The 21,503-nt window shown below is 38.0% G+C and overlaps 1 protein-coding gene across 8 annotated transcripts in view; it reads left to right on the top strand.

The window, feature by feature from the left end:
• The window catches only part of LOC106881662 (uncharacterized), a 130,011-nt gene that overhangs the window by 56,134 nt on the left and 52,374 nt on the right, over window positions 1–21,503 (top strand). For all 8 annotated transcript variants that reach the window (XR_016241655.1, XR_016241652.1, XR_016241653.1 and 5 more), the window contains 2 exons: window positions 11,204–11,295; window positions 15,210–16,534. Coding sequence is in view for 2 of the 8 variants with exons in the window: in XM_089351235.1 (XP_089207361.1) it covers window positions 15,269–16,513 (1,245 nt within the window). In the remaining 6 variants the exon portion in view is untranslated. The remainder of the gene's footprint in view (window positions 1–11,203; window positions 11,296–15,209; window positions 16,535–21,503) is intronic.

Raw genomic sequence — 21,503 nt, 5'->3', positions numbered from 1 at the left:
TTTATATATATATTATAAGGTTTTTAACTTTTAAATTTTCATATTCAAAAGAGACAGAGACTTCAAACTCGATATATCGATTTATTCACCACTCTATGTTAACATTTCTGTGCCAAACTTATCCAGTGACTGGTCCATTGGATTTAGACATTTGGCACTTCTTCAGGAGTGGTTACTATTCTAAGGATATAATGATAGTTATGTATGTGTTTTTTCGTGTTTTGTTCGAATGGTAACCACTCCTGAAGAAGTGCCAAATGTCTAAATCCAATGGACCAGTCACTGGATAAGTTTGGCACAGAAATGTTAACATAGAGTGGTGAATAAATCGATATATCGAGTTTGAAGTCTCTGTCTCTTTTGAATATGAAAATTTAAAAGTTAAAAACCTTATAATATAAATATAAACTGTGAGAACGACCCTTAAGGAATCTAGTTAATGATCCTCTAAGGTAAGTTCTTATGCTATATTGGTAACGGTTGCTACATCCTCTGGAAAATTATTATATTTATATATATATATATATATATATATATATATATATATATGTGTATGTATATATAATATATCATCATCATCATTTAATGATTTAATGTCCGTTTTCCATGCTGGCATGGGTTGGACGGTTTGACTGGGAACTTGCAAGCCAGGAGGCCGCACCAGGCTCCAATCTGATCTGGCAATGTTTCTACTGCTGGATTCCCTTCCTAACGCCAACCACTCCAAGTGTGTAGTGGGTGTTTTTTAAGTTCCACCAACACGGGAGCCAGTCAAGCGGCACTGGCATCAGCCACGTTTGGATGGTGCTTTTTACATGCTACCGGTACAGGGGCCAGTCGGGGCAGGGGGCTGGCATCGACCACGTTCAGATGGTGCTTTTTACATGCCACTGGCACGGGAAGCCAGTCAGGCAGCACTGGCAACAACCCATGCATAAATGGTACTTATTGCATGCCACCAGTATGAGAGCCAGTCAAGTGGCACTGGCATCGGCCACAACTACAATTTGCATTTTTGATTGTGATTTGATTTTTGATTTTAATTGACTCAATAGATCTCCTCAAGCACAGCAGGTCACCTGATGATTCAAAGGTACATTTCAAATGGGCTGGTTATGCAACACTGGTATAGGCTATGACTGTGATCTCACTTTACTTGCTGGGTCTTCTCAATCACAATATATATATGGACATATATATACATATATATATATAGGGTCATCCCATAAATGATGCGTTTTTTTATACTTCTTTTAATTTTTAAAATTAAGATAAACAAAGTTCTTTTTTTAATCTAAAATATTCTCTCCTTCATTTTCTACAATGCTCTCCTATCTGTCTGGTAACCTTGCAAGGCCCCTCTTCCAAAATTCATTTAACTGTGATGAAAAATACTCCTCTAGTACTGTTTTGACTGCATCTACAAACTTCATTTATTTTCTATCCATATGATTTTGAAGACTGTTGAATAAATTATAATTAGATGGGGCAATGTCCGGCGAATTTGGTGGATGGGGCATCATTTCCTATTCAAACTGATCCAGCCTTTGGAATGTCATCCTCACTGTATGTGGCCGAGCATTATCCTGATGGAAGAACACCTTTCATCTTGAAACCAAAGATGGTCATTTTACTTCTAGTCCTGATTTGAATGGCCAAATCCAAACTTCTCAACAGTTGCAATGGGATTTTATTCCACCAGAGTTTGTAGCATGTCCTTGTTGAGTTCCACAGATCTTCCAGGATGAGGCTTGTCCTCTATGCTGTAGTTTCCGGCTCAGAATTTTTGGAACTATCATTGACACTCGCTTACGCTTATTGTTCAATCCTCATATACTGCATTAATGTTCCTCCCACTTTCTGTTATGTTGTTGCCTTTATTTAACTCATGAAGCAAAATATGCTGAATATGCTCCTTTGTCACTTCCATTATAGCTTTGAAAAAATAACTGTTAAAATCGAACTACTCTCTTCAAAACTTGCACTAAGAATAAGGACAAGGTAAAATTACTACCTGCTTTTATAGCAAGTTGATGCAGGTAGTTTATCCTGTCCCCCTCTGACTTTTAGTTCATGCAATTGAAAAAACTGCATTATTTATGGGATGACCCAATGTGTGTGTGTGTGTGTGTGTGTGTATTTGTTTGTGTATATATATTTATATGTAAGTATGTATACGACAGCCTTCTTTCAGTTTCTGTCTATGAAATCCACTCACAAGGCTTTGGTTGACTTGAGGCTATCACAGGACGCACCTGTCCAAGATGCCACACAGTGGGACTGTACCTGTAGCCATGAGGTGGGAAGTAGACTTCTAAACTGCACAGTCGCACCTGTGCCTATCCAAGCATGGCTAAATATGTGTCACTGATAGAAAACGCCGTAGTATTGTGTAATTGATTGACAAGTGTTTTGTTTGCATTTAGCAATGAGTTCAGCAACTATTGTATTATTTCTTGAGAAATTGGTTCTGTCAGACTGGCTAGCCTTAGATTCACCAGATAAAGACGGTCTTCTTTCCCTTCCCTAATCTTTTGCATTCAAGGTGTTTTACAACCACCTTCAAAAATGACACATTTAATTGGTTTGGTCACAGTTGGATTGGATTTGATTATAGTTCTGCTTAATCGTGGCTGACTGGAGACTAAACAACAAGAATGAAATTGAGGTTTCCAGAGCAATTCGACCCATTCTTAATAGAGAAAGAAAGAGAATAATGCAAAAAGTACTTTAATGATATCTATATTTAGCTCTTCTAAATATAACTACAATCTTCTGAGAGTTGTTGTGAAGAGAAAATGGTACAGAATGTATAAAGGAATGTATTTATAACAACAACAACAAAAAAAGAAGAAAAAAATCATTTGCTTCTAGAAAAATCTGGCTACTGCTTCTGTTCTAATCTCAGGAAGAATATAAAAGACTTTAGTGGTGATTTAGATTGCATATTATATGTAATGATCATCGAAAATGAAGGATTCAGTGGTGTGACCGAGGGCTACATTATGTTGAATTAGAACAATTTTTATTTAATCTTTTATCTTTTACTGGTTTGTCATTAGACTACAGCCATTCTGGAGCACCATCTTGAAGAATTTTTAGTCAAATGAATCAACTCCCCACCACTTAGAAAAAATTTTTTTAAAGCTATACTTATTCAATCGGTCCTTTTGCAGAATCACTAAAATTACGGGGGACATAAATACATGAACACTGGTTGTCAAGCAGTGGAGGGGGACAAATGTAGACACATGCACACACACACACACACACACACACACACACACACATCTTGAAATCAAATGAAGATAGTTATGTTGTTGTTGTGAACAGCAACTAAGAACAGCATAGCTGCTGAGATCAAATCCACTACGGGTATTTCCTGGTCCACCAGTCCTCAGTCAAATCGTCCAACCCATGCTAGCATGGAAAGCGGACTTTAAATGATGATGATGATGATGATGATGAGGATTTAGTAAGATTTCATAATTCTATATAATTCAATTCATGTGGCTGTCTGAAATAGGAATGGCAAAGAATTTTACCAGAAATAATTCTTTCTACTGTAGGCACAAGGCCTGAAATTCGTGGGGAGGAGCCTAGTTGATTTCATCAACTCCAGTGCTTGACTGGTACTTATTTTATTGCCCCTGAAGGGATGAAAGCAAAGTTGACCTTGGCAGAATTTGAACTCAGAACATTAAGCTTGGGAGAAATGCTGCTAAGCATTTTGTCCAGCACACTAATGATTCTGGTGGCTCATCACCTTCAGTTTTACTAGTAATAAGAGACCAGCATCCTATTCTGTTGGAGGTTTATTTCATATCTTCTCCAAGCAGTGAACCTAGAGCTATGAACTGGACATGAAGGCATTCTTAGGATTATAAAAGTTATTTTTCACCCTATGATTGTTAGCACCGAAAAATGTAGTATTTATAGAGAAAATTCTTGTTAATCAAAATGTTATTTTCTTTTGAAATGCAATACTTTTTAAGGAGTTCTTACATAAAATCTAAAATTATTTCACAGAGATACATTTTAACATCCTAGTTTGAATCTCGTTTACTTAACGTGTTGATGGACAGCTGATTTGGATTAATTCCAGACTTGCGCATCACTCTCGGTTGTTTTAGAAGGTTATAGTTTATTTGTTTATTTGTATGCATGTTAGTCAGTTATGCAATATACATGTCTATAGGTGCAGGTGTGGCTGCGTGGTAAAAAGCTTGCTTCTCGACCACATGGTTCTGTATTTAGTTGTACTGCACAGCACTTTGAGTGAGTGTCTTCTATATAGCCTTGGACCAACCAAAGCTTTGTGAGTGGATTTGGAAGATGGAAACTGAAAGAAGCCCATTGTATGTATAAATATATATATATATATATATATATATATATATATATATATATATATATATATATATATCACACCATGAACTCTTAACATACTCCTCAACATTCTGAAGAGATCTGCCAAACCATTTGGCAAATTGAAACGTGCGTAAATGACTCATTATATAATCTCCACATAATTAAAACAATGGCTAACTAGGCCAGTCAAATTGCTTCTTGTGTTTGTTTCTCCATTCTCCACATAACTATACATATATATATGTATATATGTGTGTGTGTATATATGTATATATATGTATACATATGTATATACGGGTGCACATGTGTATGTATGTGTATATACGCATATATGTATGTATATGTGTGTGTGTGTGTGTAACAGTATGCATGTATATGTGTGTGTTTGTGTATGTGTATTTATGTATGCATGTACGCTCTTACACATTGATTGGTATGTGTTGTCCAACCCACTATCCGGCATCGTCCAATTCTCTAACGGTTTTTTTCAAATGAATCAAGTCATAACCTTATCCATCTATTGTTTTCATAATCGGTCATAATGTCTTACGTTTAAGATGATTCCCATGCTTTCCCTGATGAGAAGGTTACAATTTTAATATCAAAGATCCCTATGGATCACACAGGTTGTAATCCTTTGAAACACGTGTAGGAATAAAGTATGCAATTATAACATGCGTTTTCTCCAATCCTTAAATTCTTAAATATACTCAAATACCCAAAATTTCTAGGAGTTCCTGCCTTAAAAACAGGAGCTAACCACAGTTATTTTGTGTTCTTTGCTACATTGGTTTCTATTAACCCATTTATTCTATCAGAAGAATTTTTATTCATTAAGATAGAAGAAATACACATAATTATATATATGTATATATATATATATATATATATATATATATATATATATATATATATATATATATCAGGCATGTGCCATCAGTAATTACTCAGGGTAGGCAGTTGGTGACCTTTATGTAGTAAAACACACAAAAAATAAGCGACATACAGGGTGTGACTGAGTTGAAGGCAGATTTACTTCTGCCTTTATAGCACATAAAGAAAACGTTGTTGTAGGAGTGTATACAACACGTGTACTACAGCAGTACTATGCGTAGCTTAAATACTGAGATTGAAAGGCAGGGGTGAATTATGCCTACCTAATCTACAAAAAATAAAATATTTTGCATTTTATGCATAGTAATCAGAGTAACCTTCATAATTTTATTGAATTAGGTGCATACTTTGCCATGAAAGGAAAATGTTGCTATTGATGTATTTTATTCAAGGTAGACACTGCCTACCTTGTCTACCTAGGCGGCACATCCCTGATATATATGTATGTATCTATATAAGCAAACTTCGCTATAGTGACTAAGTGTGCAAAAGAGCACCAGCATTGCTAGAAATAAGAGTCAAAACAACTCTTAGACACGGGCAAGCACTTATCTATTGACTGATAAGGAAGACCAACCTCCCTACACATTGAGCTTCATGTGTTGGTAGTGCAGGGCTTGGAATTTTCCAACATCACTTGCTTTAGGGAGGTTGGTCTCCCTTGTTAGTCGATAGATAAGTGATTGCCTGTGGCTAAGAGTTGTTTTGACTCTTATTTCTAGCAGTGCTGGTGCTCAGTTGCACTCTTAGTCACTTCAGTGACATTTGTACTTGTGCCTTTTGGTTTTTAAATTGTAGATAGACACCTTAATAATTTATGTATGTATGTATGTATATATATATATATGTATGTATGTATGTATGTATGTATGTATGTATATATATATATATATGTATGTATGTATGTATGTATGTATGTATGAATGAATGTATATATATGTATATATGTGTGTGTCTTTGTGTCTGTCCCCCACTACCACTGACAACCAGTGTTGGTGTGTTTACAACCCCATAACCTAACACTTCAGCAAAAAGAGACCGATAGAATAAGTACCAGGTATAATAAAAATAATTCAACTAAAAATCCTTCGAGGCAGTGCCCAGAATGGCCACAGCCTAATGACTGAAACAAGCAAAAGATAAAAGCTCTCTCTCTCTCTCTTTCTCTCTCTCTCTCTCTCTTTCTCTCTCTCTCTCTCTCTCTCTCTCTCTCTCTCTGTGTATATATATATAGTAGCTGTGTAGTAAGAAGCTTGCTTACCAACCACATGGTTCTAGGTTCAGTCCCACTGCGTGGCACCTTGGGCAAGTGTCTTCTACTATAGCCTTGCGCCGACCAAAACCTTGTGAGTGGATTTGGTAGATGGAAACTGAAAGAAGCCCATCGTATATATGTGTGTGTATATATAATATATATATATATATATATATATATATATATATATATATATATATATATATGTGTATGTGTTTGTGTGTCTGTGTTTGTCCCCCCAACATCGCTTGACAACCGTGCTGGTGTGTTTATGTCCCCATTAACATAGCGGCTCGGCAAAAGAGACCCAAAGAATAAGTCCTGGGGTCGATTTGCTCGACTAGAGGCGGTGCTCCAGCATGGCCGCAGTCAAATGACTGAAACAAGTAAATGAGAGTATAGTATAATCTAAACAAAAATGAACTAAGACAAATAACTCAGTGGCCAGAGGCATGCATATGAACAACATAAACAAATACAGGTATCTCAGATACCACACAACATGAATTCTTGATTCATTAAAAACTATCTCCAGCTCTAGAGTATGTGTTGGCATTTCATATTCTTCTTTCATTTCCTCAATATAATTTAGTGATATTATTATTTTGGTATGCTAGATGATTCTGCTGCATTTAGGGCGTTGGACTTGAATGCAAAGGAAGCAACCAATTTGTTTTTTCTTTGTTTTGCTGGCTGAGCTATTCTTTTTACTTTTCTCCATTTCTCACTCTCTCTATCTCTTTATCTATCTCTCTTCCTTTCTCTCTCTCTCTCTCTTCCTTTCTTTCTCTCTCTCTCTCTCTCTCTTCCTTTCTCTCTCTCTCTCTCTCTCTTCCTTTCTCTCTCTCTCTCTTCCTTTCTCTCTCTCTCTCTCTCTCTCTCTTCCTTTCTCTCTCTCTCTCTCTCTCTTCCTTTCTCTCTCTCTCTCTCTTCCTTTCTCTCTCTCTCTTCCTTTCTCTCTCTCTCTTCCTTTCTCTCTCTCTCTCTTCCTTTCTCTCTCTCTCTCTCTCTTCCTTTCTCCCCCTCTCTCTCCTCCTTTCTCCCCCCCCTCTCTCCTCCTTTCTCCCCCTCTCTCTCCTCCTTTCTCTCTCTCTCTCTCTCTTCCTTTCTCCCCCCTCTCTCTCTTCCTTTCTCTCTCTCTCTCTTCCTTTCTCCCCCCTCTCTCTTCCTTTCTCTCTCGCTCTCTCTTTCTATCTCTCACCATCTCTCTCCTTTTTGTTTTGAAGAGTCGGATGGCAATAGGTTGTGATGGGGGTGCTGAGAGTGGATTTGTAAATATCAGCATGGAAGCCTGATGGATGTTAAAGGATGTTGGTGATGACAACGACGATGATGATGATGATGATGACGATGACGACGATGATTTGCTTGATTATTTTTCTTTATCTTCCATTTTTTTTTTTGCTTTTTTTTTTTCATTTAACATCTCAGGTGTTTTACAGCTGAATACCCAATTCTCACTGAAATATTTTCTCGAAATAATTTCAAATAAACAGAAGATTATGTTTTGCTTAAGCGCATACCTAATAAGTGATTACAAAACAAGAGTCAAGGGAAACAAACCCAATGGGCTGACGACATGAGTCTAGATAATTCAGGAAGGTGGTGATATACTGAGCATGCGTGTGTGTATGTGTGTATTTATATGTGTGCATGTGTGTGTATGTGCTTGCGTTTCATTGTCTTGTCATCATGTGATAGTTGTAAATAAGCATCTCCATCATACAAGTGATGTCCTCCATTTCCAGTCTTCTGTGAAAACATGTCTGGACTTTGGGGAATGATACTTCGGAAACAGATCTGACTTGGCAGTAGGAAATGTATCCAGCCATAGAAAATTTGCTCCGATGAATTATTCCATCTGACCCATGCAAACATGGAAAAGTGGAAATTAAAATGATGATGATACTGAAAAACATTTTGATGAATTAAAGTTTACTCCTTATATTAAGTACTAGTGAAGGCATGTGGCTCAGTGCTTAGGGTATTCGACTCATGATTGCAAGGTTGTATGTTCAGTTCCTGGCGATGCATTGTGTCCTTGAGCAAGACACTTTATTTTATGTTATTCCAGTTGACTTAGCTGGCAAAAATGCGTAGTACCAGAATTTCAAAAATGAGTAGTACCAGTATGTCTCACACTGAATCTCCCAGAGAACTATGTTAAGGGTACACGTGTCTGTGGAGTGCTCACATGCACATTAATTTCACAAGCAGGCTGTTCCATTGATCCAATCAACCGGAACCCTCGTCATCATAACTAATGGAGTGCTAGTTAGTTATATTTGGTACTAGCAGATATAGATTAACCATTAAGCAGAATAAACACATGCTAGGGCATCAGGGGAAATTGGGCACCACAGAGATGGTAAAGGATTTACAGCTCAAAAGATATCACTTTAAACTTGCTAAAATAACACTCGAAGTGGTTTATATGATCGTAAATATAATTTCGAAGTGTTCATTGTTTCATAGTGAGGATCTGATCAAAGACTTTGCCATTAAAAAAAAGTAAGAGAAAATTTTCGAAATATAAATAAGATGGACTTATACAAAAATAAACATTATTCTCCATCTTACTGTTAGTTTTGTTTCATTTCGAAAAATAAAAATTCATTTTATGGTTTATTGTTGTCTATATTTTGAATTACATGTATATGGGGGCTCCAAAATCTTTGAAGTGGTTAAGTCAAATAAGCAAATACAATTATTCATCAACAGGTGCTTGCGTAGTATACTTAAAATCAGATGGCCCGAACACATAAGCAATATGAAGCTATGGCAAAGAACGAATCAAGTTTTGATTAGAGAGCAAATATTTAACAAAAAGTGGAAGTGGATTGGTAGCACAATTAGAAAGGACACACCAAATGCAGCAAAAAGTGCTTTACAGTGGAATCCGGATGGATATAGAAAGAGGGGTAGGTCTAAGAACTCATGGCGTAGATCAACACAAAAGGAACTAGAGAAAAGGGGACATTCATGGCAGAGAATAAGTAAAGAAGCGAAAAATTATGCGACATGGAATTTAATTATAAGTGGCCTATACTCCACGCTGGAGGGTTAAAGGCAAGAAAGAAAAGAAAAGAAGGGCCTCTGTGAGTCTTAATCCATCCCTGGGTACTCTAGTGGATGTGTAATTTACATAATGCAATAAACAGTGTTCACTCACTGCATTCCCCCTCTCATGTATCTCCCACTCTCCTTTTGCATTCTTGTAAACTTACCTGCCCACTCACCCTCTCTAATCCTCTCTACCACTTCAGTTATACTCACTTCCCTGTAGCTTGATGGTACACCCAGACACATCTTTACCACCATCTTCTCTGTCTGTCTGTCTCTCTTCTTTCTCTCTCTCTTTCTCTCCTCTTTTCCTACTGGACTAGTTGTCCCTCTACAGCAAAGACACCTGTTTCTATCCAACTATCATGCTTTAATCTCTCATCACCTGACACAAAACTACCTCCCTCCACACGACTACTCACTGCTCAGTTGAGGAGTCTTGTCTTGCAAGTTTCTTGGTGTCCTCACTAGTGCTGGTGTCATGTTAAAAGCACCCGTTACACTCTGTCAAGTAGTTGGCATTAGAAAGGACATTCAGCCATAGAGACCATGCCAAAGTAGACATGAGAGCCTGGTGCAATCCTCTGTCAAACCATTCAGCCTGTGCCAACATAGAAAATAGACATTAAATGGTGATGATGATAATGATCACACACACACACACACACACACACACACACACACACACACACACACACACACACACACACACACACACACACACACACACAGTGTGTCGCACACAAAAGAATTTCTAGTCTCAAGTGGTATTACAATTGTGTTCCAAGTTTTCATACCTCACAATATATTTCCAATATGCATGGAATAGCCATTACAAAAACGGTGATTGATTTTTTTTTCCCCAAAAAAAGTGTGAGTGTGTAATAATCACCAAGTAGTCAACCAAGTAACAATTTATCTATTTGTCTTTCAATATCTGCAGTTTTTATATTGATTTTTCTTTTTATACTATTTTTGTTTGTATTAGGCCAAGGCTTATAAATTTGTATTAACAAATTTTAAGATTTTTGTCTTAAATTTTACCCCAGTTATATATGCTTCCTGAAATTCATCAACAGTACACCTGATGCCCCTCCACCACCACCACTTCTTTTTAAATAGCTCATTCACTGTTCATTCCTATGCATTATTCTATGTACTGTTCATGCACTTTTGGTTACTTTTTCTGAGCACTGTATGCAATAAGTTCATTATTATATGTTCTTACTGAGAAAGTGCTTCCACTCAGTTTTGCAAATTGCTGTGTTGCTTATAAAGTCTGGTGTACTGCTTTCTGATTCACTGCTCATTACTAAATGCTTCTCCTTTCAGCAAGATATAATGTTGGTATATAGCTAGCTAACTAGTTCTAAGGAGCAGGGGCCATTGTCGTTGCAATCGAAAGGACAGAATACAGAAATAGCACTTCTGAAGTCCATTGGTTGGAGAATGTTGGTGAGAGAGATCTCCCCAAATCTCTGGAGAGAAAGCTGATTGGAACACTGTGTCAAGACCCATTATGATAAACATACAAAAATAAACAAAATAGTCTAGAACTAATCAAACAAATATCTGTTATTTATATATTCATATATTCATTCATTTAAATCTATTTTTCAGACATAGACCATTTAAGATGTGTTCCCGCATTGGAAATCTCAAATGACACTATGGCCTGTTCCTTTCATCACTGTGGTATTTTCTAATGACAGGTAAAAAAAAAATTAATTTTTTTCTTCCATTTTTATTTTTAATTCTTTGACAAAGGCGTAGGAGTGGCTGTGTGGTAAGTAGCTTGCTTACCAACCACATGGTTCCGGGTTCAGTCCCACTGCGTGGCACCTTGGGCAAGTGTCTTCTACTATAGCCTCGGGCCGACCAAAACTTTGTGAGTGGATTTGGTAGACGGAAACTGAAAGAAGCCCGTTGTATATATGTATGTATATATATATATATATATATATGTATATATATATATATATATATATATATGTTTGTGTGTGTGTGTATATGTTTGCATGTCTGTGTTTGTTCCCCCAACATCGCTTGACAACCGATGCTGGTGTGTTTACGTCCACGTAACTTAGCGGTTCGGCAAAAGAGACCGATAGAATAAGTACGAGGCTTCCAAAGAATAAGTCCTGGGGTCGATTTGCTCGACTAAAAGGGGGTGCTCCAGCATGGCCACAGTCAAATGACTGAAACAAGTAAAAGAGTAAAAGAGTAAAGTGTTTCATAACCCTTTCTTCCTGACTCATTTTTGTTCATGCATGAATATGGTTTTGTGGTTATGAGGTTTGTTTTGCACCCTTATTGTTTGGTGTTTGACCACACCGTACAGCATTTGAACCAGGTCTCAGGTCTGAGTATAAATCCCTCCCTTCTTCCCATTAGTCACCGATGCCCTGAAAATGTTTATGGACTCTGTCCCTCATCCTCCAATCAAACCATTAAAGAAAAAGAAGAAAAACACAGATTTAAGCAAGTCGATGGTTTCAAAATGTTCCACTTAGAAAATTTATTTCCATCTATCCATTCATTCATCCAGCCATTTTCTTCATCCACTTTCTGGGAGGTTCATGTGGGTAGAGTTTGCAGGCATCTTCTCCATAGGGTCCCATTAGAAGCAACCACCATTGCACTTTTTGGCTGGTTTGCCAAGCATGATTAACTGAAACTAGGGATATTACCCACCCATCTGATTCTTGGTCTACCCCTAGGTCTCCTAATGGTTGGCTTGACTTGAAGATTCTGTTTAGCAATTCTTACCTGTGACATTCTAATCACATGTCCACTGTACAAGAAGAGCTGTAATCTCTCAATGCAGAGAAAGAGTGATTTGACCTGGAGAGACTTCCTGATCTCTGAATTATGTACCATGTCTATGTCACTCTAGGTGGAGGCGCAATGGCCCAGTGGTTAGGACAGCAGACTCGCGGTCATAGGATCGCGCTTTCGATTCCCAGACCGGGCGTTGTGAGTGTTTATTGAGCGAAAACACTTAGAGCTCCATGAGGCTCCGGCAGGGGATGGTCGCGAACCTTGCTGTACTCTTTCACCACCACTTTCTCTCACTCTTACTTCCTGTTTCTGTTGTGCCTGTAATTCAAAGGGTCAGCCTTGTCACACTCTGTGCCACGCTGAATATCCCCGAGAACTACGTTAAGGGTACACGTGTCTGTGGAGTGCTCAGCCACTTGCACGTTAATTTCACGAGCAGGCTGTTCTGTTGATCGGTTCAACTGGAACCCTCGATGTCGTAAGCGACAGAGTGCCAACAAAAGGTAAACACAATGGAATGGAAGATGTTGATTCAGCAATAACACAGACATGAAATTTTTCCTTGCTGCTCTTTTGCTTCCTCTTTCACTCTTTATGTGTTATTGCCAAGAAATGGTTGAAAAGCTCTTAGCATGTTGTTTCTGACATGAGTTCAATTCCTAGCTGCATCATTTGTTCATTTCAATCACTCTTCGTTCCTATGATTTCTTATTGGTGGTAGAATGTACAAGTGAAATGTGGTCCTCTACAACCCAGGATAAGAATTGACTCAGATTGTAAACAGTCCATCCAATCCATGCTTACATAGAAAATAGATGTAAAGTAGTGGTGGTGCTGTTGGTGACCTTGGCAACAACAGCAGTAGTAATTGTAGTGATAGTGGTCGCGTGGTCGTGAAAGTGTTTTACAAGATCAGATTATCACTGACAGATTACACAAAGATGAAGTCATTGTTTTTAATTTTACTAAAAATATTTTTATATTTTTTATGTAGCTCAGCTAGAGGAGGAAGGGAAATGCGCATAACCTTTTGGAACTTTATTATTATTATTATTATTATTATTATTATAATCATTGAAGATACAAACCTCAGTACAATCTCAATATGCAGGCTAATCTGCAAACAGGATGTATTAAAAGAAAAAAAAAAGTGGTTGAGTATTCCTCTCCCGTCCTTTTTACGAGTTATGGTGACAGCTACCTATATCAGGAATATCGTTCCTGTTATTTTTATATGAATTACTTTTCTCTCACATGTATGCAAATATGAATAGACTAACATTTGTTTTTTTATAAGCGCTGGTATGTATATATTAAAAAACAAATAAGATGATAATTTATTGCGGAGATGCTGTTAGAACAGCAGAAACATTGGGTAGATTACTCTTACAAAGCGGAAAGGGTAATTTACCCAATGTTTCTGAAGTACTAATGGTGTCTCTGCATTTGAAAAATAGATTATCATCTTATTTGTATCTTAATATACACATTTTGGCACTTATAGTGGAGGCGCAATGGCCCAGTGGTTAGGGCAGTGGACTCGCGGTCATAGGATCGCGGTTTCGATTCCCAGACCGGGTGTTGTGAGTGTTTATTGAGCGAAAACACCTAAAGCTCCACGAGACTCCGGCAGGGGATGGTGGTGAACCCTGCTGTACTCTTCCACCACAACTTTCTCTCACTCTTACTTCCTGTTTCTGTTGTGCCTGCCATTCAAAGGGTCAGCCTTGTCACACTGTGTCATGCTGAATATCCCTGAGAACTACATTAATGGTACCCGTGTCTGTGGAGTGCTCAGCCACTTGCACGTTAACTTCATGAGCAGGCTGTTCCGTTGTTCAGATCAACTGGAACCCTCGACGTTGTAAGCGACGGAGTGCCAACAACAACAATTTGGCACTTAGAAAAAACAAATGTTAGTTTGTTTATATTTATTCACACGTGGTTGCATATTTAGCTTTAAGTGTCTAAAAAGTGGATTAATTTGTTAGTAGGTAGTTTAGCTTAATGGTAAAGCACTTAGCTGGAGTCATATCAAGAGATATAGGTTCGAGTCCCATAGCTGTTTGTTGACTAATTTTTCTGCTTTGTAAGGGTAATTTACCCATTGTTTCTGCTGTTCTTACAGCATCTCTGCATTTGAAAATAAATTACCATTGTATTCATATCTTAATATACTTTTCTCTCAATTTTTTTCCTGCAAGCATTTGTAAACTATCAAAGAGAAGAAAAATATTATTGACTTGTCCTCTCTTCTATAAATAATGTAGACCAGTGGTTCCCAAACTTTGTAGAGACACGACCCACTATTTATGACACCAATTTATGGCGACCCACTTAACTCTACTGGGTTAGGGTTAGGGTTATATTAAATGTGAAACAAAACGTTTTATAACTGTTTCAACGTCTCCATACCCTATGGGCAGGTATTAACTCTAATACAAAACCTTGAAGCAGTAACTGTTATTGGCTCGATCAGTGTTGTACTGCGCCTAGTTAAAGTTCTCTATAAATAGGTAAAAACAGACTTTTCCTTTTTACGATTACGTACGAATAAATAACTTGAGAAAATGACCACCTCTGATTTGTTAAGTTCGTGAAAAAAGCCTACTGCTTGATAAAACAACCAGTCTGGTATTGAAAACATGAGCCTTGAACTATCTCGATAGACAACAGTTAATCAAAGCTAATGCGTAATTTTATAACTTTTTGCGACCCACTAGGATTCCGTTCGTGACACATCAGTGGGTCGCGACTCATAGTTTGGGAACCACTGATGTAGACTAAAGATGATGAACTTGTACCTTTATTATTTTCACATTTTTTTTTTTTGTATATTTTACAGGTTTCTGACAAATAAAAGGTAATTTGTTACCTTACCGTTCCTGCCTTCAAAACACTGCCATGGGAAGCTGTTACAGCCATCACAATCCCTCCCTGAAAGTTAGCCAGCTTAGCAATCGGGATTCGTTTGAACATTTGTTCAAAACAAACAGTGGGGAGCTGGTGTGGTCCTGCTCTTATACAAAATGGCTACAAGGTATTAAAAATGTTAGTGGCTTCACTGACAAGACTAACTTCAGCAGTTCCAGAGATCCACATCGACGGAATGGTATTCTTGTTAAACCTGATAACACAGATGGTCAGCATTTCAGTGTGAAGTTACCTTCAATGTTTGAAGCTGTAGTCTCCAACAAAACCGCCTCTTGTACAAACTCTGTAGTTATCAATGGGCTGAATCCATTTACCACTGCTACAACCACTATGCCGGTCCGCTGCTGGGATTCTTTGCCTGTCATGTTCAAAGAGGCTTGTATTATTAGTTACCATGACAACTTAGCTGTACTTCAACTGAACCCATCCCGAGAAGATCTCATGGCTGTATTCTATGTATTGGATTTAACTCATCAGTTGGCACTAGCCGATTTCAGCATTGCTTACTATCTTCGGCGCTGGTATGAATGCTACATATCACCAAAAAAGAAAAGGATTCTGTTGCGACCAGACCATACCACTCGTGTTCTTGTAATGCCAGACAATTATTTTCTACGCAAAATGAGAGTTCACCCTTCAAATGACATTACTGTAAGTACTGTGTCACCGTCACTTCGTGCCAAGGTACTTACTTTTAATGCCCAGGCTGGGGACAATTGCATTGTTGTGAGCTGGTGCCGGTGTATCCAGGTACAACATATTGAATCTGGAGAAATTGTAAAATCTGTCGAGGGACTTTTATTACGAGCAGGTATTCAACAAATTCGCTCCAGTCAATCAGGAGATTTCCTTGCTGTACGCTGTGTCCATCCTGTCCATACAAAAGAATACAAAGTAAATGTTGTTGGAGTAATAGACTATCACAAGCTCGAATTGCTAATGACTATCGATGTAAAAGGTTGTTACTGGCCATTTTCAGATGTAGTTAATCTACAAGTATTTCCCCGTTTCTCACCCAGTGAAGCTTGCATTGCTGTTATGAAAAACTTACCTTACAAACGGCAGGTCTTCACATATAAACTGCCTATCGTTCACCTCAACTTACAGTATTTATGTCGCCGAAGGATTCTCCATTTAGTTTCATTAAAGGATGTCAAACATTTACCTCTCCCAAGTCGGCTTATTGAGTACCTAACTTCTTATATTGATGTGTGAGGAAGATTTTTACCAAACAAGGTTGGTTAATGAAACCCTTCTTTTTCTTTGATTTCTTTTTTTTCATCTCTTTTTGTTTGAAGTTATGGCTAATTAGGAAATCAATATTAGAAGCACCAAGAAGTAATAATAAACTTTGGTGCTATTTACTAGAATTTCATGTCCATGTTCACAGAATACTAATATAAGACACTCATACAAACAGCACTAAGATGTCTTGAGTAAACAACGTAATCTCTAATAGTCACTTACCCTGCAAGAAATAGTTACTAAATCTTTTCACAGTTCATTTTATTGTCTTGTAATGTAGTCCTAGATGTGCAGTGTCTGAGAGAAAGAGGGGATGGTTATGGTTGGAATATGCTGGTTTATATGCCTGCAGGCACATGGCTCAGTGTTCAGATCATTGAGCTCACAATTATGAGGTAGTGAGCTCGATTCCTGGACCGGGCTGTGTGTTGTGTTCTTGAGCAAGACACTTTATTTCACGTTGCTCCAGTTCACTCAGCTGTAGAAATGAGTTGCAGCATCACTGGTGCCAAGCTGTAACGATCAGCCTTTGCCTTTCCCCTGGATAACATCGGTGGCGTGGAGAGAGGGGGCTGGTATGCACGGGCGACTACTGGTCTTCCATAAAAGACAACCTTGCCTGGACTTTCTAGGTGCAATCCCATGGTCATTCATGACCAAAGGGGGTCTTCACATGTCTGCATTGCAAAGGTTGAGTCTGGACTAAGAAACAACCACTACCTTGGTTTCTAGCTACCCCACCCAAACACACACACATAAATATATATAGCATATTTTTTCTTTGTCTGTTTTTTCATGTTAGCATGGGTTAGATGGGGTGCTGACCGAAGCAGGATATTTGGGTTTCATACTCTTCTTATTACCAACAATTACCTACTTTTCAAGTAAGGGAGTCTTATTTCGGATGTTTTTAGAAACACAGAGTAACTAGTCGTAATATCAACATAATCATCGTTTCACTCAAGTAGGGACAAATGTGGAATGCCAACAGCCAAGCACATTCACAAGCACACACACACATGTACATCCATATACAAGGTCTGATCAAAAGGTATCCGGACTGTTGTCATAGTAACGAAGCTAAAGCATGCAGAGTGAAGCTGCTTGGCACAGGTTGACCTTGAACCCTGCTGTGCATGCGCACTAAGTTTTAACATTCTAGCTCACTTCCACTGTTTACAGCAGTGCTTGGAAGGAACGTGTGTAGTGTGTGATCATCGCATTGACCATGACAGAGAAAGTTGTCTTCTATTTACCTCAGAGATATCTCATTCAATAAACTGGTTAAGATTAATGACAGGTTGGGCATCCAGCTGTAAAACAGTCTCAAAAATATATTCATGTAACCCATACTACAGTTCTATATTTAAGAGATGAGGAATTATGTACATTATTTACATTGTTTACATTTGACGGATATTTGTCCTCATCTTGTTTGTTAACACAGCGTTTCGGCTGATATACCCTCCAGCATTCATCAGATACCTTGAGGAAATTTTGAACCTGGGTTCTCATTCGTAAGGTATTTTTTGATGTTGTTGTTGTTGTTGTTGTTATTATTATTATTGTTAAGGTCACTGGCGTAGTGGTTAAGAGCGCAAGCTACTAACCCCAAGATTCCAAGTTTGATTCCTGGCAGTGACCTGAATAATAATAATGATAATAACATCGAAAAATAGCTTAGGAATGAGAACCCAGGTTCGAAATTTCCCCAAGACACCTGATGAAGGCTGGAGGGTACATCAGCTGAAACGTTGTGTTAACAACAAACAAGATGAGGATTAGTGTCTGTCAAATGTAAACAATGTAAATAACTCATACTAACACTGATAAACAGACATAAAAAATTACCAAAAATATATGGTTGAATTTTTTTTTTTTAATAGAAAAGAGAAGATAACTGATGTTGGTTACTGGTGGGTTAAATGTGATGTTGCAGACGTGATAAAAAACATTCCAGATATGACCACCCCTTATGTTAATAGTATATCTAGTGTGTACATTCTTTCTTTGGTCCTTTTGGTAACTCACAGCTGCATACCAACCCTTGTTCTTTGATATCAGTTTAAAATTTAGCCTCTGGTTTGTAATTTTACACAGCAATCTTCCTGTTAAACTATATTCTAACAACTAGCTTATTATATTGGTTTCAAATTTTGGCACGAGGCCAGCAAATTTTGGGGGAGGGGTAAGTTGATTGCATTGACCTCCAGTTTACAACTGGTATTTATTCTATCAATTCCTAAAGGATGAAAGGCAAAGTTGGTCTTGGCAGAATTTGAACTCAGAACATAAATATTGATGAAAAGCTGCTAAGCATTATGCCCAGCATGCCACCTTCCAATATATCAACAAATGAGAAAAATGTTATTTTTTAAATCCTTCCAATGGTTAGGTCAATGTTACGAAAGAATTATATTAGTAAGGTGTGATATAAGGGAGATTTGGCTGCTATCTCTAGCAGGTCAAGCAACAAACTTACTGATGTGTTCCAACCTTTGGCCCACAGCCATGCTGTCTTCATTCTCTACTGTTACTACAATGTCCTGTGCAACTTGCTGTTGGTTGGTCTCATGTCTCTTCCACTCAGACACTCCTGACTCACTTGCCTCTCTTCCTCTCATCATCCATGTTAAGAGTATCACTCCACCACCACCACCACCGCCGCCGCCTAGCCCTTCACTAACCACCACTAAGCCCTGTTCTTCCTCCCTAGAATGTCGGTCTTCTGGAAATCCCTTCCTGCTCATATCTTTCTTGAAGACATTGATCTGCAACAGTTGAAGCAGAATGCTAACAACATGAGTACCATTTTAGAGATACTGCAAAGGACATAAGTATTATTCTTTCCTCCCAAGACATAAAAAAAACCCAAAACAAAACAAAAGAAGAAACAGTATTTAGGGTCCCTCATTGGCTTGATGTTAAGCTCATTACTCTGTGTAACATGTTTTTTTATTTTTGGGTTGCAACTATTATTTTCTATTTGCTTACCCATGGAAAGTATGAAAAATGGCTAAAATTTCCTCCAAACTTTGTTTTTGTTATGATGATGATCATCATCATCGTTTAATGTCCGCTTTCCATGCTAGCATGGGTTGGACGATTTGACTGAGGACTGGTGAAACCGGATGGCAACACCAGGCTCCAATCTGATTTGTCAGAGTTTCTACAGCTGGATGCCCTTCCTAATACCAACCACTCAGAGAGTGTAGTGGGTGCTTTTACGTGTCACCCGCACGAAGGCCAGTCAGGCGGTACTGGCAACGGCCATGCTCAAAATGGTGTATTTTATGTGCCACCCGCACAAGAGCCAGTCCAGGGGCACTGGCAACGATCTCGCTCGAAAATCCTACGAAGGCCAGTCAGGCGGTACTGGCAACGGCCACACCCCAAAGAATGCCTTTCGACACATGGCTGTGATGCTTCCCCAGTGCTCATGCTCATGATCAGAAATGCACATATTGTCAGCCACTAAGGGACATGCTCAAGTAGTTAAGGTCAAGAAACTGACAAGCAAACTTGCAGTATTGAACAGAATATTTGCTATAATGATATTTCTGCTTCAGCAACTCAGCATTGAATCTGTCTGAAATGTAATGGAAAATAGATCAGTTTCATAACATTGATGTCCAAGTCACAAAAGCCAAAGTCTGAATGTAATAGTAGCCATTTCCTTTGATTTCTGACCAAAGACAAAAAAAAAAATACTAAAAATTTTGTTACACAATGTTATCAGAACCAGCAGAGCAGTGGAGTAAGCACACTCAAAGTTCAATTCCACACTTTTCCTGAAATCCACCAACACTACTACTAACCTCCCTATGCATCCTTTCTTCTTTATGACTCCTTCACTGTTCTCTTTCATGTCTCTTTTGTGTTTTATCCTTTGTGCTGTGCCTTAACTGTTGGCTCTCATTACAGCCCTTATTGCTGCCTTTTTTCTCTTTTTTTTACTCATTTCCAATGAGTCATAGTGCACCTGAGCACTGTATCTAATAAGCACATTAGCATTATTACATTCATTCTGAACTCAAATGCCAGGGGAAAGAGGCAACTTTATCTGTTATCCCTCTAAGGTCAACAAAACTAAGTACTGGACATATATATACTAAGATAAATTCATTCACCTATCTTTCTTTCTTGTTTATAGGTCATACTTGTGCTTAATTAAGAAACCAAAATTAACACTAGAAGTACCAAGTAATAATTATAACTTCGGTGTCATTTACTAGAACTTCATATACAAATTCACATAAACACTAGTATGTGGCTCTATGCCAGTTGCACCGAGTTACCAAGTATCAAACAAAGCAGTCTCTATGTGGTTGCCTGATTTGCTAGAAATAACAGTCGAATCTCCTTTGAAAAGGAGGGGCACATTAGATAATGTAGTTCTAGATATGCAATACCTGGGAGAAGAGTGGGAGATGATCATGACTGGAACCTGTTTGATTTGATCCTATATCTACTCTGTCAGATCTGACCTCTAACTAAAGAATTTGGATAATCTTCATTGCCAGTTTTATCATTACAAAGTTAAAGAAGTGATTTTAAATTCTCAATCACAGAATAATGCTAATAATAAAGCCTGAACAGGATAAACTACCCCTATTTTGCAGAGAAAAGTGTAGGTGGCTAGCTAGGGACTCGAACTCACATCCCCGTGATTACATGTCACGATGCTTTGATCGATTAAGCTAAACTACCCCACTACAAATTTCTCTGCAAATTTAAGATGTATAGAAATCTCGCTTTATGAGATGCTCTCATATGTTAAATTCAAATTACGACAAACGTAAATAAACAAACGAAGTTTGCTTTCAGAAGCGTTGAGATGTCTTAGAAAGTTAAAGAAGTGATTTTAAATTCTCAATCGCAGAATAATGCTAATAATATAGCCTGAATAGGATAAACTACCCCTATTTTGCAGAAAAAAGTGTAGGTGGCTAGCTGTGGA

The sequence above is a fragment of the Octopus bimaculoides genome, chromosome 4 (genome assembly GCF_046866305.1).
Source record: "Octopus bimaculoides isolate indiv1 chromosome 4, ASM4686630v1, whole genome shotgun sequence".
Classification (NCBI taxonomy): domain Eukaryota; kingdom Metazoa; phylum Mollusca; class Cephalopoda; order Octopoda; family Octopodidae; genus Octopus; species Octopus bimaculoides.
The sequence above is the reverse complement of the archived record's forward strand: the minus strand, read 5'-3'. Positions and strand labels throughout refer to the sequence as shown.